Source organism: Apteryx rowi, unplaced genomic scaffold (assembly GCF_003343035.1).
Source record: "Apteryx rowi isolate R43461 unplaced genomic scaffold, aptRow1 scaffold_108, whole genome shotgun sequence".
In the NCBI taxonomy this organism is placed as follows: Eukaryota; Metazoa; Chordata; class Aves; order Apterygiformes; family Apterygidae; genus Apteryx; species Apteryx rowi.
Window position 1 is genome coordinate 1,385,854 of NW_020447286.1, and position 20,699 is coordinate 1,406,552.

At 36.3% G+C, this 20,699-nt stretch overlaps 1 protein-coding gene across 1 annotated transcript in view; it reads left to right on the forward strand.

Annotated features, from left to right (window-relative positions):
- SEMA3E (semaphorin 3E) overlaps positions 1–20,699 on the forward strand; it is a 143,505-nt gene that overhangs the window by 79,400 nt on the left and 43,406 nt on the right. The window contains exons 3-4 of the mRNA XM_026071298.1: positions 2,484–2,543; positions 7,648–7,767. Of these exons, the coding sequence (XP_025927083.1) occupies positions 2,484–2,543; positions 7,648–7,767 (180 nt within the window). The remainder of the gene's footprint in view (positions 1–2,483; positions 2,544–7,647; positions 7,768–20,699) is intronic.

Here is a 20,699-nt window from a genome sequence, read left to right on the forward strand (position 1 = left end):
TTTTTTTTCTTTTTTTCATATACATATGCTTTGTACTGTGTTTAGAACCAGAATACATGTAAAATTGAATTTTGAAATTTGATATGAAAGCAAAATCTGATGTGCAGGCTCTATTTTGGTCTCCAGTCTAAAAGAATCTTAAAGAGACTTTCAGTTTCTCTTAGTGTCTATTTGTGTTAAGACTCATGAGCTTCATAAGAGTTATGAGTCTTAAAAAATAATCATTTCTGGATAGAGCTTCTTGAGGAAGCTCATATTACTAAAATCATAATTCAGACCCATCTCTTCAGGCAACAAGCATGGGCTTCCCTTAGAGGTAGGTAGTTGGCTACGGGCATCTAAGATAGATGTCTATACCTCTGCATGGCCAGTGGAAAAGGAACAGAGATGTCTGTCTTTCTCTCTTCTTTTAGTAGGAACCTTTCCGTAACATAAGTCATGAGAAGCATCCTAATAGGAAACACACATGTATTTGAGCTGCCGTAGGGCTGGGGCTTTGCTTGAAGAAGGATTTGTGCAGGATTCAGTTTGGAAAGCAGGTACCTAGCAGCAGTCATAGACACAGTGACGGAGGGTATCTCATGTTGCACATTAGCCTCTTGATTAGGGTAACTCGCCCAGGAAGTAAAGCCTTTGCCTCCTCCGTAAGAAGTTTGTGCACATAACCCCCACTTCTCATTAGTGTGTACTAAGGACCAAATTATTGTTGCTTACAATGAAGCTGTTTTTCAAACTCCAGAAAAAGGGGCAGGGGGTTCCCTCTTTGGGTTTTATCTCTCCAATTCTGCTCATGCATTTAATTCAGTACCTCTTAAGTGGAGAATGTGCATATAAAATCTTTTGAATAGCACTAAGTCTAAATATCCAAATATAAAAATAACCACTTACAGTGTATTCAATATTAGGTTACGGAGTCAAGAGTTTGTGTTTGTTCTCCCTCTGGTTTCCCAGTTCCTAACAGCACCTTGAACCACTGATATGGTGCCACTGATACGGGTGAAAGCTCCATTTTAGCCTGGTAGTTAAGGTACTCCTTTGGGAACTGGAAGCAATGGGTCCAAACTGTTAGAGGCTCAGAAGATCCTAGAACTCACATCTCCTAACTTCTAAGTTAGAAGCTTTTCAGTTAAAAACAAGCTGTTGCCTATTCCAGCCCCCGCCAGGGAGTAAAGTACATGATTTTGACCATCAAGCTTTGCACTGAATGAATCAGGAATGCTTTGAGCAGGAAGCTGGAGAAGTGTCCTCACAGGTCTTCAGCAGAGTTCAGGTACCTCCCCAGCATACTCAGAAGCAATAGACAGCCTAGACAAGAGTTAGATATTTTCTCTCCATGGCTATGTATGGTCATACATAGGTGACTATGAAACTTTCACACCCAAAGCAAGTGTTCTGATTGATTTCAGATTCCTTACAAGATTTAGATGCTGTCTAAAAGTAGGTGGGTTTGATTTGGCCACTGAGACTTAAGCACTTAGAGGTGCTGAAGTTGACAATGATAACATACAGCAGACCTCTTGCTTTTAAGCATTATGTAATAGGCCTCCAGGATTTATGATTTATCCCCATGACTTAGATTTTCTCAGATTAGGATAATTTTAAATTTAGGAAAATTAAGATAATTAAATTACCTCCCCCCACCAAATGTTTTCCAGATAGAAATAATTTCTGACTGGACTATTGACAAAATTTCTTAATGATGACATCCATTTTTTGATTCTATCTCTTAATTTCCAAGTTCTTTTGTTTTAGCTGAGCCTGATATCACCAAAGTGGGCATGGTTTTGTTTTCAGTTTTAAAAGTTCTAAGAACTGAAGTAATCATTCCAGTCCATTTAGTCATGGTTTAACATTGTTTTCATTGAAACAAATCATGCATCTGGAATGAAACATAAATTTTATACAGTAGGTAACTGAAAAGTAACTGAAAAAAATCCTGCTTGTGCAATTTGGCTTCACTTATAGTAATTGACTGTGAAGAGTTGATCCTACTCCCAGGAGGTTAATTGCTGACCCTCATTAACTTCGCTGTAAACTATCTTCTTCCTTAAGTGTCACTTAAAGCAGGAAATCAGTGCTTCAAAATTAATATTTTACGGGAAATTGTTGAAAGTCACTGACAATTTATCAGGGCTATTCATGCTGAGTTTCTATAAAATGTTCAATGTATTAACTCCTTCAAAATTCCATTGGCTAGTATTAAGTTTGCTGAGTTACCCCAAAAGAAAGTAGTTACATTCCAGGAACAATGTTTGTTACATTATTGTATGCTTTTATAAATATTTAAGAATAAAACTAGAATATTTTACCTGAAAGCTGTTCCAACATATACAAGAAATTATTAAACTCTATAACATACACTGTAACAATAAAAACTGTATATATACTAAATGAGTATTTCACATGAACAGTAGTGGAAAAGCTGGATTAACCTTGAACGATGCATGGTCCCAGTGGTATGATTTTTTATGTATTTTTTTCAGATCCACTGGCCTAGTACTCCTCTGCAGGCAGAAGAATGCATAATTAAAGGAAGAGATGCTGTAAGTATCATTAATTACGAATAAAATATACTTTAATTATATCAGTGGCTGATCCAAAATAAGGATTCAGGCATCCCTAAACTTCAGAGAGATCAAAGCACAGTTACAATTCTAAGTGTTGCAGCTTAAACATGTGTAACTACTGTGAATACACTAAATGATTAGTTTAATTGTTTTTCAAAACAGCTTATAATTGGGAAATGAACATTTTTGAACATCTGAATTTTCTCCTAATTCTCTTTCTGGTAATAATAGAAAAGGTATCTTATTAATTTCCTTTTTCCATTTCTGACTCCCTTTCTTTCCATGCACATAGGATACCCTCTCTGCTCAATCTTTTTGTACATTGTACTTTCTCTTTAAAATTCGCATTCTCTAGAATACCTCCTTTCTGAGGTTATCTTAAAGGTTCATTGCATTTTTCTGGACCATTTTTGGACCTTGAGGTTTCTAGGTGGGTTTGGTAGGAAAAGAGGGTTTTCTGCATTATTCAGACTTGGTGTTCATATTAAATAAATCCCAAACCTAAAATGCTTGAGCTTTATCTTATACTATCCCTCAGCACAGGTTGTCATTACAGTTAAAGTCCTATTACCTTTCCATTGCAACAACATGATGGGATGTATTTTCTGATACTTTGTCTATGATAACATTTGGGGGGGGGGTGTCACTGGGAAAATAAATCCTTAACCCCTTACAGAAATAGGTACTGAGACTCATAAGTTTGCCAAAAAATCACCATATTTTAAAACCCAGTGTGTTATTATAACTTTTCAAATTTGTATTGTGATGAATGTGAATATTTAAAGAACTTCTTGTGGTTTTCACATTCATTCTGCCCTGTGAAAGCCGCATGTCTCCATTTTCAGAAAGAAAAGCAAAGGATCCTTACATAATCACAAGACTTCAGAAAATGAGCCTGTAAGAAAAAGATGTTAAAATTGTGAAAGCTAGAAATATTTTAACACCAGACAATAGGAATTATTCTGATTCTCACATGAGATCTAATTATGTGTGGGGCCATGCGAATGGATAATGCTAATTAATTCTGGGAAACCTTAATAATTTTCATTAGTGTACTCAGTGAACTAAATTGCTCAACCTGAAAGGAATCTAAATTAGAATCAAAACCATCCCCATTACTTTTCTTTTTATCTCCTTCATTTTTTGTCTCCATAAACACATATTGCTTAATGGTATTATGTCTTAAAATTAACCCTTTGCCATTTCTAAGTTTTGGATGCTATTTTTCATGCTATAAATTCTCAGAGAAAACAAAGAAAAAAATTACTTATCATTGTTCTTTAAAGCTTTGTGCTTATTTCCATGCTGTTTCCCTTTTCATTTTGCTTTACAAAACATCTATTACTCACCTCATAACTGACATTAAGTAGAACTTTAAATGGTGTAATAAGCATCTCAGTGTTCAGGTATTTCACTCGTTCTCTGCTTCTCGCTATATATAACACAACAGCTCCTTTACAAGCTCTTCAAAGGTTATCAGCTCATCATGTAGCAGTAAAACGTTAAGCATTAAGCATTGTAGTCATAAAAACAGTTTCAGAAAGCTTGTAGCAAACTAAATGGGACAATTAGAAAAGCCTAATCTTAACAAGATGTGCATCACCTTAAACCTGGGCCCTGCTTTTCTGATCAGGATCAAGCCAATGATGAAACCCTTCTGCTCTCATCCAATATACCAAAAACAACACCTGTTAGCTTGTGCTGTGAGAGCTTTTCATTCATGCAATTATTTTATCAGAATTGGAAATCATTCAGAAATAGAAATCAGATTCTATAGTGATGACTAGTTCCTTCACACTGAGAAGTTTCAGATGAATAAAATCCCACAGATCTGTTCATGTTTCTACTGAGCCTGCTAAAGACAAGCACAACAGTTAATTATTCAATATAGTAGGAGGACAGTTTATTTTAACAGTCCCCCCGATGCATTTTAATGACTTCCCTCCTTGTTATGTGTATCGGATATTATTACTGGGGTGAGCAGCAATGCCTGGTTACCTGATGCTTTCCAGAATAGCACTCTCTTCCATTTGTTTATGATTTTGATAAAGCCTAGCCATTTGGAAAGACATTTTCCATACTTGGGATCTGCCTCATTCAGGAGGGTTTTTTTTATGCAGAAAACTTCAGGCATTTTTATGAACAAGTACAAGCACAGGAAAAATATGTGTAACTTTTTCCAGTGAAAAACAACAACAACAACAACAAAATCCTAAGATTTCTCTTTCTCCAAGGTGTCTTTGAGATAAAGATTAGGAGCTGCAGAGATATACGGGGAGAAAAAAAACATGGTAGAAACCATGTGGAGGAAAGATCATACCAGAAGAGAGGCAAAACAGAATGGATAAGGCAGGAAATTCATAACTGGAAGGGAGGAAGAATGAGGAAAAACATCAGTTCCCAATAAAGTATCTACTTCAAAAACTACAAGACATCATAAAATTCCTACATATTACCATTCCATTAATATGAGTCAACAAAGATCTGTGAAACCCACAGGCAAGAGTAGTCTTGTCCTGATGATAGACAATGTGGATATATAGCTCATCTTTTAGTTTCCAAAAATAAACAAACAAACAAACAAAACCTTAAGAGTTAAGAATCTCATAATTAAGATTATGCAAGGTTAATTTCTCCTTTGCATACACATGATTTAATTACAGAATGAATTACCTGTCTGTGTAGGTTACCTGCTTCTTTTAGTTAGTATGATATATCTTCTCATTGAGTGTTTAAGTATGTAGTAAAGCATGTGAAAAAGGAGACTTCTTCCATAGGATTCTTATTCATTTGTTGGAGAATCTGGAAGACTTGCAAGGGACTGCAAGGGTCTGAAGAAAGTAAAAAGATGATTCCTCAGTTTTGAACTTAATACTGTTTTGTAAGAGCTGAATTCTGCCCATGCCTCTACCACAGACTCCCCCTCTATGACGTTAAGTTTTCACAGACGGTCATTAAGACCCAGGATTCTTCTCATCTAAATTTGACAATCTCAAAAATAGCTATCATCTAAAGTAGTCATCTAGGCTTCCTATGCTGTCATCAGTGAAGGACAGCAATTTTTCCCAAAGGAAGTTCCTCTACTGTGTTTTACACATTTATTTTAAGATAGAATTAATTGCCCTTTGGAGGTGTAGCTGCCTAAACTTTAGGCGAGATTAACCCCATTGCAATTAAGTCTTCTTAAATTCTGTGTGACTGTCTTTAAAACCCAAGGTCTGAGTTGAAGAAATGCTGAGCAATGGAAATGAAAGAAATTTTTGCTCCAAACAGAAATTACTGTATAAAGTTAATACTGTGGAAAACTAAGTCCCAGGAGTCCCAAAATCAATGGATACTTTTATCTCACTCTCTGTTTCTAGTTTAGCACAGGAAGGATAATGACCCCACATCTCACAGGAATGTTTGAAAAAATTTTAATTGTAATATTTATGAAGCTGCAAATACACTAATGAGTCCCAGAGTACAGCCCAGGGGAAATGAATATTTCTTCAAAGGAGAATTTGAATAGTGAAAGTAGATAAAGCATGAAGCTATACAGTTAAAAAAAAAAAAAAGGAGTAGCTGTTCATTACACATGAAATTAATGGTGCAGAGGTCTTGTGGAAAAATATAAAAGTGTTATTTTTCTTGAAAGAAAGTTTATTTAACTTGAGAGAGAAGACAGAATCACAGAATCACGGAATGGTTGAGGTTGGAAGGGACCTCTGGAGATCATCTAGTCCAACCCCCCTGCTCAAGCAGGGTCACCTAGAACACGTTGCACAGGATCACGTCCAGGCAGAGTTTGAATATCTCCAGAGAAGGAGACTCCACCACCTCTCGGGGCAACCTGTTCCAGTGCTCTGTCACCCTCACAGTGAAAAAGTTTTTCCTCATGTTCAGATGGAAGTGTCTGTGTTTCAGTTTGTGCCCGTTGCCTCGCGTCCTGTTGCTCGGCACCACTGAAAAGAGTCTGGTCCCATCCTCTCGACACCCTCCCTTCAGATACTTGTACGCGTTGATAAGATCTCCTCTCAGCCTTCTCTTCTCCAGGCTAAACAGGCCCAGCTCTCTCAGCCTTTCCTCATAAGAGAGATGCTCCAGTCCCCTAATCATCTTTGTAGCCCTTCGCTGGACTTGCTCCAGTAGTGCCACATCCCTCTTGTCCTGGGGAGCCCAGAACTGGACGCAGTACTCCAGATGTGGCCTCACCAGGGCTGAGTAGAGGGGGAGAATAACCTCCCTCGACCTGCTGGCAGCACTCTTCCTGATGCAGCCCAGGATACCATTGGCCTTCTTGGCCACAAGGGCACATTGCTGCCTCATGCTTAACTTGGTGTCCACCAGCACTCCCAGGTCCTTCTCCGCAGAGCTGCTGTCCAGCAGGTCAACCCCCAGCCTGTACTGGTGCATGGGGTTATTCCTCCCCAGGTGCAGGACCCTGCACTTGCCTTYGTTGAACTTCATGAGGTTCCTCTCTGCCCACCTCTCCAGCCTGTCCAGGTCCCTCTGAATGGCAGCACAGCCCTCTGGTGTATGGGGCACTCCTCCCAGTTTTGTATCATCAGCAAACTTGCTGAGGGTGCACTCTGTGCCTTCATCCAGGTCATTGACGAAGAAGTTGTACAAGACTGGACCCAGTACTGACCCCTGGGGGACACCGCTAGCTACAGGCCTCCAACTAGACTGCGCTGCTGATCACAAGACATTTGCTGAATGTTCATATCTCAAGCTTTGAGTCTAATGTCTAGTGCATATAGTAAAACTTAGTAGAGCAAATATTTAAATTTATGGAATAACTCCAAGATTGAAGAAGCACAAAAAAATGTGTTTTATAACTTAATAACTCCTAACAAGTTAAGTGTCTAAAATAATTTGTGATAAACCAGGATTCTAAAAATTGTTTTTCTTCATGTCATAAGTGTCCATCCATGAATTCAGTTCTAGAGTAAAGCAGGAGAAACAAGATTTTATAGGTAACAGAATAGAAATTCTCAATATGCATACTGTCATCTGAATACAGTTAAGATAATTTCTTTTTAAAAATCTATTTTCAAATTTTAAGATTTACTTCTGTTTATTTTTTTATGCAAACAAGGATGAATGTGCAAATTACATCCGTGTCCTTCACCGATACAACAGAACACATCTTCTGGCTTGTGGAACAGGAGCTTTCGATCCACTCTGTACTTTTATTAGAGCTGGACATCCATCAGAGGTAAGAAATCTGTTTTACAGAAATGACTTCTTTGCTCTGTATTTCAGAAAATTCTCCATGGTTAAAAATAAATGTTTAAATTAAAGTGCTCAGAGCTCTTATACAAATCTTACAAAGGATATTTTCACTGATGAAATTTAACGATGATCCAAAATTCAGTCTGTGTATAGGGGAACTCACTAGTAACTGAAGACATATTCTGCAGAATTATACAGAGTAGGAAGTCCTTTTCATCCTAGAGTTTTGTTACTATTTGAGCTGATATAACGCTTCTTAAAGCAAAATTATTCTTAAATATTCTTTTTTTTTCCTGAATCTCTTTTTTAGGTAATAACACACAGAGTAAAAAATAAATCTTTAGTATGTTGGGAGATGGAACACCTTAATCATTTTTGGTTAAATTCAGTTTCTTAGTTTTGTTCACATTCAGCAAGTCTATGCCCTTAACAACCCTTACAGGTGAGTGAAGTAGTACTATAGAGAAGGTCAGTAAATGCAGCATATAATCTATATTGTCAGTGTATTTCTCATGCAAAAATATAAGTTTTCTGGATTTTTCAGAAATCTGGATCCTTGCAGTCTCAGGTATGTTAGGTCAGGGTTAAAGAACTAGACTTACAAATGCACCAGTCTCTCTCTTTAAATTGGTATATAAGCTTCCTTAGGCATTGGACCTGCTCCTGATTATGTAAAACCTGTGTGCTGCTACATGGAGTCCAAAATGTTGAACACTTCTTCCTGCTTACATCAGTCTTCATCCTGCTCTCATTGCCACTCTAAAATACTCATGGAATTTATGAGCATATTTTGAAGTTCCCTACATATATCCTGAGGGCCCGAATTTCTTCAGCTCTTATTAGATTGAATTTGTGGTTAAAGATATAAATTACATTACAAGATCTGGGCCTTGGAAGTCCAGCTGAAAATATCCAATCAGAAGTTCAAGGTGAAAACTGGCCACTCAGTGTAGGCCTTTATCACATACTTAGCAATGCCAGGGAGATCATTTGTTTTATTACAAGACAGAAACAACAGAGCTTCTTTGGGCCCTCAGCCTCTTAAAATTTTGGTCAGACTCTGGAGAGTGATCAAATCTGAGAAGAGCTGAAAGTGGAGCTAGTGTTTTATATACCTCAGAGACAGTGCTGTGAAGTCCATGGACTTTGCCCTGGCATACTGAATGAGAAGAGGAAAATGAGCCAGGAGAAGAAGTTGGACTCCAGTAGGTGAAAGAAGTGGTAGGTGGTCCCACTGTTTTATCTGGGCTGCCCTGAGGCTGAAGGAGAGTTTGAGTAGGCTGCCAGAGCGGCACATTGATGACCGCTGTCTAGGAATCTGGAGAAGCCTGGTCACGCGATTTGCCCAATGGGACACGACACATGAAGACCATCTGTAGCCCAGGGTAAGAAGGGCTTTTACGGGCAAATGTCAGGAACAGATGCTGGATGATAGGCTTGCTTAATTGGTAATGTTTGGTGATTTCTGCTGGTAAAGCTGAGGGCTTGTCATGGAGGTGCTATTGGAGCACCATTCAAGCGAATTCTTGCTTTCCCCAAGGCAAGGAGTGGGATTTCAAACTGATTGCAATTATATGAGTCCACATTAGAGATGGGTTTAATATTATATATATTATTTATACAATACATACAGAGCGAAACATAGAGACCAGCCTTGCTGATGTATGGATGAACATGAGAAAAAGCAGAGCTTCAAAATAAATGAAGTTACAAGTGCTTTTCTTTCCATTTCCAAATATTTCAAAACATTTGCCAAAAGCTTAAAGCTACATAATAAATAGTCAATTGATTTGTGTAGATGTAATGAAAACAGGAAAAAGAGAAAAGCATTGTATTTAAAGTTTTCTGCAGCTGAACTTGGATAAACTGGGAAAACTCGCCTATTTCCTAAAAAATTGAAGCTTACTTTCTACTTATGTTGTACAAGGTTAAGGTCTGGGGTATTTTCATATGTGAAAGAAACAGCGCAAATATATGTTGTCGTATTTTTGCCAAAGTTTTGTCCTTACTGTTAAGTGTGATTTTAATTAAGCATGTGACTACAAAGAAGACATCCATATATTCTTTTTTTCCTTGGTTATTCCATAACAAAGTTACTCAGTTCATCCCTTTAAAAATGTGCCTCCCCTAATTCCTTTTCTCACTGATTTTCATTTTAAGCTCTCCTAGCCAGACTAATTTGATTCTGTCTCTTAATCTTTAATTCTTATGCTCAATATTTAACTGACAGTTTTGTACCTAGTGAGTTAAAGCAACAATTCAGACCCATCCCATACCTACAGTATTACTTATTGGGGTGGGTTGGTTGGAAAAAATAGGAAAACTGAGGAAAAGAGACTGGAGCTATTTTAAAATAATCACTTAGCTCAGATAACTATGAATGGAAGATATAAAGTTTTGTAAAGTGTACTCATATAAGTCAATGCAGGCATTTACTTTAGTAATTTTTTTTTTTTTTTTTGAGCAAGCCTTTCTGAGGAAAGAGGCATTCCTTTGTTTCTGGTCGTGTGGTTCTAGTTTGGTTTGTCATGCTCCAAGATCCAATCCATGCTGTGCACCTTCCTCAGCCATCAAAGTCAGAAGTACCTCAGAAGTTAAGACCCCAGCACAACACTTATACTTGAAATTATTTGAATCGCACAAAGACACTGTCTGCTAAAATTGAGAAAAGAACTACGTAATAAGCAATAATTTTAAAAGAAGGCAACTTTGCATGTCTTCATTGCTCTTGTCATGAACCTCCTGTCAGGCTTCCTGGTACAGTTTAAAGAAAGCAAGGTCTGTATATTTAGGAATACTACTTAAGAAAGTATAAGCAACTGGCTGATAAAAATAGAAACCAAGCAAACAAAAATTGAGAAGCAAGATTTATGTATAAGATTGTGTGGCCCGTGATCTTCCTCTTATGTATCACTGTCCTTCCTTCCCTTCTTTTTGTTTATTACTCTCCCTTGTCAAACTGAAGTTCTAAAATTTTACCCACACTGAAGTCATGGGAAAATTACCACTTTGCTGTTGTGTAGACCAACAGGAAATATATTTCTTACAGTAAGAAGTAGCTATACTAGTTTCCAGTATGTCAAAAGCTGACCATCAGTATTAAAAAAAGACAGGTGCCATATGTATGGAAGGTTAAAAATAACATATGGTATGTGATAGAGTGGGCAAATTGCAATCTTGTTTTCTTTGACTGATAAGGACACCACGTAACTGCAGGAAGTGAAAGGACCAGATCCCAAAATTGCAGTTCAGACTCTGATTGTTGCTTTCTCCTTAGAAGAACATCCTGAACCAATGATTGCTGATTATTTTCTACTAGTTTCCTCCAGCTCAACTCTCTTGCCACTTGCTCACTTTCTGACTTTCATGGAAGGGAGAATAACAAACGATTGAAAGCTGCTCCCCAAACTCATAAGATCTAGCCATGGAAATAGCCTAATCAGGGAATACAGAGATCCTTACACAGTACAGCTGGTTCACAGCCAGACTCAGCTGGAGCGCAATGATAACATCGTATTCCTTGCATTTTTCTAAATTCATTTTTATTACTAAGGACAGTTGTACGAAAACAGGTTTGTTTTTTCTTAAAAAGCTTCTCTTTTCTTCCCAGCTCAGATCACAGTTCCTCACATCTATCTTGATAACATGCTCCACAGCTTCTAAAGGTGTTGCCAATAAACAGAAAAATGTGATTAAGAGAATTATAATTTGAGGTGGAGACAGTACAAGCAGAGGAGGTGTCTCTACATAAATATCTGAAGTGGAATAAAATAGCAGCCCAAATGGATAAATAGGAGATAAATACAAAAAATGCCAATAACAAACTTAAAAAATATATGATGAGGTCATTCTATTTATAAATAGGAACCAAAACATGTTTCTTAAAAAAAAACTAGTAAAACCCAGACTTTTTATCTGAAGGGTGAATGCTGGTTTATAATGTGGAGTTACTGGGTGAAAGGAACATTTTTTGACATTGTTGATATTTTTATTAAATATATTGAACTTCAGTATAAGTAAAATCTAATTTTGATTTGAAAACCCAGCAGCTTCTGAACAGAATCTCTTTAAATAGCACAAGATGCATTTGAAGCTTGTATACCTATTTGGAAAATGACAGTTTCCAGACATGTTGAGGAATGGAAGGTGGGAGGAAAGAAGGGAGTCGTTATAGCAGACTTCTGTGTATCCAGATACATAGCAAATGAAGAATATAAAGCTAGATTCACTCTTCCATATGGAACTACATATCAACAGTATCAATACAAGGGAAATACTTGCTTTGTGCTCAGGAACCTTAAGCATATGTTTCAACAGTGCTTCCTAAGCCAAAAGAAGATGTAACCCTCTAAGTGAAAACTGTATGGCTTTTAGACTATAATATGTATTTTCATAAAAATTAAGAATATAGGAATTTGAGAACTTGATAGAATAGCAGGACTATATTTTCTACAACCTTAGCCATTGCAATTTACTGAACAGGTGAAAGAGAACCAATTTGGTGGAAGAAAACATCCGATTGAGACTCTTGTTCTTGGGGGTCTCTGGTCCTGTGTTGCAGGAAGATGTGCTTCATTGTTGGCTTATAACAAAAGTTTAAAAGCCATTAGGTAAGAAAATGGAATATTACAGTCCTTCATTTGAACTGTGATGATATCCCAAAGCCGTGTTCACAATCATATCCATACTGTATGGGATGCTGCATCCTGATTGAGTATTTCAGTAAAAAGGCAATGTTTTTTATAAAAAGAAGCATTCTGCCTCCTGAATAGAATCTGCCTTATATTCTTACACAGCTATAAATTCATCCTTTCCCATAAAAAATAGGCGTGAGCTGTGTCTTGCAGAACGTCGAGTTCTGTCAACAACCACTGAAGCCAAAAGGAGATTTCAAAAGGCAGAATTTGGTTGCCTAATTGGTAGAGCATTACTCGTTGGAACTTATGGAAAATTAGAAACTTTAAGCTGCTCAAAACACACAGTAAAAATGTACATTCCCCAAATCATCAGTCTCTCTAAAAAATATTAACATAACTTATTATGTAACAATTGAAAGACGCTTTGAAATCTTTCACAATGAAATTGTACCATGATACATTACCTATGTTTAAATGTTTCTTTCATTAAAGCTTTTCACGGTTTATAAAAAATAGTATCATGATACTATTTCTTTGGACTTAATAATTATATTTGAACATATTGATCATATTAAACAATAAGCAATATATATTGGATTTATTGGATTCTGCCTCAAGCTTGGGTCGAACTGCCAGAGTAAAACCAAATACTTTTTTCTAAATCAAATTATTTATAAATTCTTTGACAAACTGTATACCCATTTCAAAAATTAAATATAAGCAGATGAATGTAGACATTTTATTATAATATTGATTTAATTGATATAACTTTGAAATTCCAGGCTGTTCTCTTTAGTATAGCTGTTGCTACCTTTCTAAAAGCATAGAATTATAGTCACTGATAGCAACATGCATCTTTTCTCTTTTTCTCTCTTTCTAATTACTTTGGCTCTGATGAATGTTGCTTTCTCAGATATAAACATTTCAACTAATTACCCAGTGTTTTACTGCCATTTAGAAATAAATTGCAAATTGGTAAAAATAGGAGTGCTGACTTTGCAGATATAACAACTAAGTCGCTGTTTGCAAAAGAGGATACTACAAAATCTTGTCCAGCAAAATACAAGCAAATTAATTGCCCACCAGTAAGTGGGTTAATTATCACTGACTTCATGAAATGCTTCCAAATGTCAAAAAGGCCATGCAGGTCAGAAAAGGTTGGGTGCCTCCAGTGTGTATTTGTCTATCATCCAGAAATGAAAGAGAGCTCACTTCATTAAAATCAACATTCTTTTTATGAAGAAAGCAAGTCAGAGATCCTCCAACCCAAATCTTCCATGAATTCCAAGAATTGAATCCTTCCTAAGTGCTCTCTGAGAACAAATCTGAGATAAGTTTTCAAAACAAATAAAAAAGATGAAGGAAAGTGGAGAAAAAGTTACCTTGCATCCATTCTTATCAAATGCAGTTGCAACTGCCAACAGCAGTTGTCACTCCTGTTGCTAATGAAGTCACCAGAAGAAAAAAAGAAAAAAAAAAAGAGAAAAGAAAATAAAGAGTCTGCATTGTCTCTTCCTTTTGCATTTGCACAAATTTATCAGTTTTGTTAGTAGAAGAGTACTGAAATAAGTAATTTCTGTATCAGTCTATATTTTTTCACCACTAGCTGCTAGCAATCAGCATTTCTATACTGTCCTATATAGCTCAAAATACCTTAGGTGAATTATGATGAACCTTAGAGAAATCAGAGGAGCTACCCGCAGTCAAACACTGTTTTTTTATCTTAATGAGTTATCTACTCACCAGACCAATATGTTTAAGGGGGAATTAGGAGGCCTTCCAATGGTCCAAAGTGCCAACCCCAAGAAGCAGCTTTAATAAATCCAGATAGGAGTTCCACCAAACACAGATAAAGTAAATTCAGAAAGAAAACAGTTTTCAGAAATTATATCCTATTTTTTAACAGACTATGTAGTGACAACAAGACACAGCTGATTTCTGGAGAAGAGAGCATCTCTGCATGATAAAACCTGTAAGGGAATGGAAGTTGTGGAGAAGAACAGTGCATTAAGAATTTTTCTTCCAGATTATGTTCAGAATAAATCTTTAAAGCCTGTTACAAAGGAACAGCCTTTAGTGAGGCAGCAGGTGTATTTGTGTGGAGTACAGTTCAGTCATGCTGGAATTTCTGCTATTATTTGTAATCTATGTTTCCCTTAATTTTTCATTGGGTGTGGAGGGAAGGGGTGGACTTCTTTTTCAAGATATTCTGAGATGTGGAACAAGAATAAAATAATGTTCAGCTTTGTGATGAGCCTGTGCTATTGTCCTCTCTTCCCAAACAAAAGCAGACAAGTTCTTGCTGAAATGAATTGAAATAGAAGTTAAGAAAGAATGTTCCAGTCATACCTCAGTTTAATTTTCATATGATGTAATTTTTGTGTTCTTGGCTAGCATTTGGTCATTCTTTCAGCTGCACCTCATTCTTTTTAAGAAACAGAATGGTATACATATTTATTTCTATTATTCTAGGATATTATTTCTGATGTATCTTTTTATAATCAAAACAAACAATGATCTGCCCAGTTATTCCCTCTCCATTCTTTTTTCTATTACCTCATCTCCGTTCTCGGTTTGCGGAGGATTAAGGAGAAGGAACATCTGGTTTCACTGATCAAACAGAAGTGGGTGTTGGTCAATCCTTCATTAGATAAAATGTGTGACAAATTCTTACCCTGAAAATATTTGCTCAGAGACACAGTGTCTCTCTTTACCGCCGCTATTTAGAATGTCATCAACTAAATCTTAGCATATTTATCAAGTCAATCCATTTATGGAATTGAATATGCAATGCTAAATACTATGAAATTGCTTATTTATTGCAGACTTCCCTATCTATAGTGCATGTGAAACTAGTCATTAACCTAGGTGATCTTTAAAGTAGTGTCAAGAGTTCATGTATGTAAAATGATGCTAGATAAGTGTCATAATTTCACAGAATTTAAGACTAGAAGGGATCATTACATCATCTGGTCTGAGTGCCAACTTCACAGACTGTTAAGTTGCACCAAAGCATCCTAAAGCCCCAAATTTCTGCTAGACTAAAGCATTTCAGATTTTGGAGGCTGAAATATGTGTGCATTTCAAGAGAGATTAAAATGCCACCTAAGGCCATAACAGGCAGGAAATTAATTAGGTGAGCATTACTGCTATGTTCACAGCAAATGACAAATGTGTTATGATGGGGTGCGGGGGGAGTGAGCAGGAAGGCCCAAGACCCCAACAATCTAACCTGAGGAAGTATTTCTATTTCAGCCCAGAAAACTGAGCAAATACTAGCCAAGTAACACATGGAAAAGATTTTCTGCACCAACTCAAAGAACAACCCTATCTCCAAAAGTGGCTAATCTCTGATCCTTCAGAAAAAAAGATAAACATATCCACTTGTGACACAGGGAAAACACTTCCTTCCTAACCAAAGCTCCTGGTTATGTGAGAACCTGAAGCATGAGATTTGGTTACAATAATTATCTTAATGAACAGTTGGACATGTGACACTCAGTAAGGGATAAGAGGTAAGGGCAGTTCTGTTCCTCCCATGCTTCGTAAAGAAAGGGATGAATGGCTATTGCATATATAGGAACAAAGGCCAGAAGGGATCACCAGAACATTGTATGCTGTCAGTCATACTGCTGCATTGATAATTTCTCCCAGATATTGAATTAAAACATATTCAGGAGAATATATATTGTCATTTCAAAGACTCCAGATAATGGCAACTCCACTATTTCTGTGGTAAGCTGTCCCAATATTTAATGACTTTCAGTGTTAGGAAATTGCCACTTACTCAAGGTTAAATTTATCTAACTTCAACTTCCTGCCATTTAACCTTTATATACCTTTGATAGCAAAGTTGAAAAGTCTCCCACTATCTTTTCCACATCTTTTTCATATGTAAGTACCTATATACAAAGATCAAGTCACCCCTTTGCTTTTTTTTTTTTTTTTTTTTTTGATAAGCTGAATAAATATAGCTCCTTAAATCTCCTACCACAAGGATTCCTCAGTAATATTTGTGGCCTTCCTGTGAACTCTCTGCAGTATTTTCACATGTTCTGGAAGTGTAGACACTAGAATCAGACAAACTATTCTATGTTGTGTATATAGGCAAAGTCACTTTACTACTCCTCTTTGATATTCTTCTTTTCATGGGTTCAAGAGCACATTAGCCATTCTTGGCACAGCATCACACTGTTATTGTAGTATTTGGTCACTTGACCCGAAGTTCTTCTCTTAAGCCCAAAGTTATCCCATTTAACTTTAAACACTTAGTTGAGGCACTAACTGAGGTACCTCAGTCAAGTATTTGGAAGCTCAAGTGAACATCAATCTGAATCTCCACCTTCTAGGGCATTTTCATGCACTTTACGTATAAACTGTGCTCCTCATTTCAAGATATCCAACTTTGGGTATGGTTGTATTAAAATCTGTGATGTTAGCTTCTGATATTAACTTGTTATTCAGAGCATTCCACAACCTGAATGCATTCAGAACATTTATTAACCTATTCTCTTCATTATTTATGCATCAACAGTCCTTTTGTGTCTTTTGTAAACTTTACTCAGAAAGAAGTCAGATGATCATTTAAATCACTGATAAATTAAAAATCTATCTATTCTATCAAGAAAAAAACTTAGGAAATCTTTCAGTAAAGGAGGATTCACTGATGCATACCTAATAACAACTATACCATGATATATGTCAGCAGTTTATTTTTACCCTAATAACTCACAATGTACAATGTTTCATCAGATGGCTATGTACTAATTCAAATGTCTTGGAGAAAGCCTAATATTCAGTATCAGCACAGTTGTTCCTATCAGTCAGTTTTATACATTGTAACAGACAACAGGTGTATCTGACAGGACCCTCCATCCATAAAATGGGGTGAATGACATTAATTACTTTTGTATACTGTCTAAGTATGGCCATACTTGAAGTTTAAGGTCAATTTGGCTGATTGGTAGAAATTATGAATTGATCAACCATATGAAATAAATTTTCCACTGTATTAGACCTGCCCTTTGCAAGATAAAATACAGATGGTCAAGAGAAAATGAATCAATAGGGAGGAATAATGCTATTATCCCAAAGAGAAAGAAATATTCCACCTGTGTGGTCATTTGAGGGAGTAGGTAAAATATTCCAGTTCTCATCATACGAGTGGTTAAATTCTGCCACTTGCATTTATGATGGAAAGTTCTTTTCTAAGTGAGGACACCTGGTGAAGTCTATGGGACTGTTTGAGGAGTAAAGGTACTACGCAATAAGGTGTTACTCATCATAATTAAAAATACCAAAATACTGAAGAATGACAACTTTTGTTTAATATTTTTGCAGATTTACAAAATGCCCCTCTAATACTCTATTATTCTGTTATAATTTATGACTAAAAATTTTATATTTGACTGAGATCTATCTAACAAAATTATTTCAGATGAAAAAGTGAACTAAAAAGAAGTATATTTCTTACATTTCTAATATATCATCAAGAGGAAACAGCTGGAGGCTCCACGGGCAGTGGGTCCACTTCCCTGCCCTTTTTTCCAGAACATCCCACATTGGCATGCCCTCTTGAAGCATCGCAGAAGGCTGTTGGCTACCTAGGCATCACTCCGTAGAGACAGAGAACACTCTCCCAGGCTATCTCCTTTTCTTCTGAAACCCATTCTCAATTTTGTCTTCTTTGGCCAAATCCATCTGTTGCTCCTTTCACCAACAAAGCCTAGACCGTAAACTCAGACTACAGAGAATTATCCTTCCTTTTTTCTTTCTTCCCTAAATATTATGATAGCAGTCATCGAGTGAGAGGAGTTTTGTCTGGGATTCACTCTGATGGGAGCCTCACAACCTCAAGACAAGCTTAGCCTGTCAAAATCAAGGATGCAGGATGCCCTTGGCTATCAAGACTCAGTTCTGTATAAAGATAGTGCAGTTCCCCAGAAAACATCTTCCACTTTTGTGTAGTACTTTTGTACTATCTGTAGCTACTCTTTCGCCTAGGTATTAGACTATATCTCCATGCACAACAATTTAAACCCTTCGATTGTAGAGATCCCTTATTCAGTCCCTTGAACTTTCATACATATTAACCATCATACTTGTACAATATAATCATAATTTATATCGCTAATAGTTTTCTACGCCGAAGGACCTTAACGAGTTTGTGTCCAGCTAAGGTCATGCAAAGGTGTGTATCCTAAAATCCTGGTCAATTCAATCACCTCTGCTTAATTACTCTGAACTCCTAAGGATGAATGCCTGTGATTTCTATATGCAGTTGTTACTATTGCCAGCATATTTCGCATGCATTAAATCAGGGAAATATATTATTTCTGTCACTTTAGGCTAGATATTTTGACAGAAGTCACAAATTGCTAATCCTTTAGCAAACCCAGACAGCAGTCTGACACAGCTCCAGATTTTAAACATGTTTTTACATTGGAGCCCAATATGTCTTAGTCGTTTAACTGTGGAATAAAATGCATAGACCTGAAAAATACATCTGAATTTGCAGGGAGGATTTAATGTCCATAATATTTTATGCACTCTCATCCCAAAAGACGATTGATCTTTTCAGTATGTCACTGAATAGTAAAGAGGATTGAAAACAGATCCTCAAAAGAAATACTACCCCCCAAATAATCTTAATTATGTCAGATAGTGGAGAACTGACTATTTCAGCTAGTTCTTTGAGGATTCTGCTCCTAATGTTGAAACCCCATTTGGGCTGGGAAAATAAAATTGAGTGGACATGGAGAGTGTAATTTTCAAAACTGGTGATCCTCTGACTATAGACAGAGCAATGTTTTGCCAGTGCTTAGATCTGTTTTGAAAATGAGTACTTTGATTTTTTATAAGCTATTACATTTTGAAAAGTTTTTTTTTTTTTTACTGCTGGAGCATTCCAGTGTTACTCACCAGCATATCTGCATGCCTGTGTTATGCTCATGTAAATAGGCTAGTAGGTTTCAAGAGTAGCATATTAAAGTATTTGAAGAACGGGGTCCTTTATGTGAACTCCATGGGGCTTAGGATTTTTGCGGAGAGTATTGATTCATTTTCTATTCGTTTTAGATTTTGAGTTTCTAAAAGGAGGTGGTTGTCTTTGGTTTTCTAATTAAAAGTATTAAAAGTGTCTTTAAACATGTTCTAGTATTCTATTCTGTCTGAACAATTGTTCATTTTTTATACTGATTTATACCAAACAGGCACCTATCTAATACCCAGGATTATAATTATCAGAGTATTTATGCTGCTTATACAGATTTTTTTATAGGGTTAATTTTGGCTGCTTAAATACCAAAGGCTTTATGATATGAAAGGTCATTTCAGGCCTGACCCATTATGTTATCTTCTGTTGTTATGTAAAGAATTAATGTTTTACAGTATATCGTTTTTACCATGTGCCTTGTTGATGAGGCAAATGTACAGATTAAGAAAGGTCATGGAGTTGAGAGTTCATTTTGGAGCCTTATATTTGAATTATATTTTATGCTGATTTACAGACATGTTCTGTGATTTTTCAGTTTTTTTTTTTTTTAATGGTGAAGTCAAGGTTCATCCTTCCTAAAAGAAGCCTCTGCATAGTATATTCAGCATGTTTCTCTATGTCAAAATAAGAATGTAAGGATAAGTGAGTATACAAGAAAAAAAGTGAAAAAAATGTTTTGATAATATACAGAAAGAAAGAATATTTGCAAAAAGTGTCATGTGAATTTATACTAAAAACTTTTAAGTGCAAAAGATATAATGAAAACAAAGAAGAGGTGTATTCTGTGAATTACACTTCATTGTCTATTGGGGTCACAAAATCTCTCTGGATTCACTCAATATTTAATTTCTCACATCAGAAAACAAATCCAGTGACAAAATGCTCTACAAAGCCTATATTTGATTCATTTTAACCAAATCACATTGAAAGAAGTTCTTTGGTTCCTTGAGTTGTGTGAATGTGCATGAATGCATATGGGTGTGCAAATTGCTAAGTTTTTGGAGGTACAATGTTAAGATTAAACCTGCCTTAAAAATTATATGAAGAAATCAGAACATACATATGCTTTCTTCGAGTAGGAATTGCACATCTGCTATATTAAATGTTTTTAAATAGTTTTTTCTATAGAACAAAGTCTGTTACTGTCCTGGAGATTTCATAAATTACATTAATTCCTATGGAACTAAAGACTGTCAATGAAGCTGTAAGGTTACATTCCCGTTGGGTGCCTAACTTGATGAAGTTTTTAAATCACAGTCTTTCCCACGACTTGCTTCTTTGTCT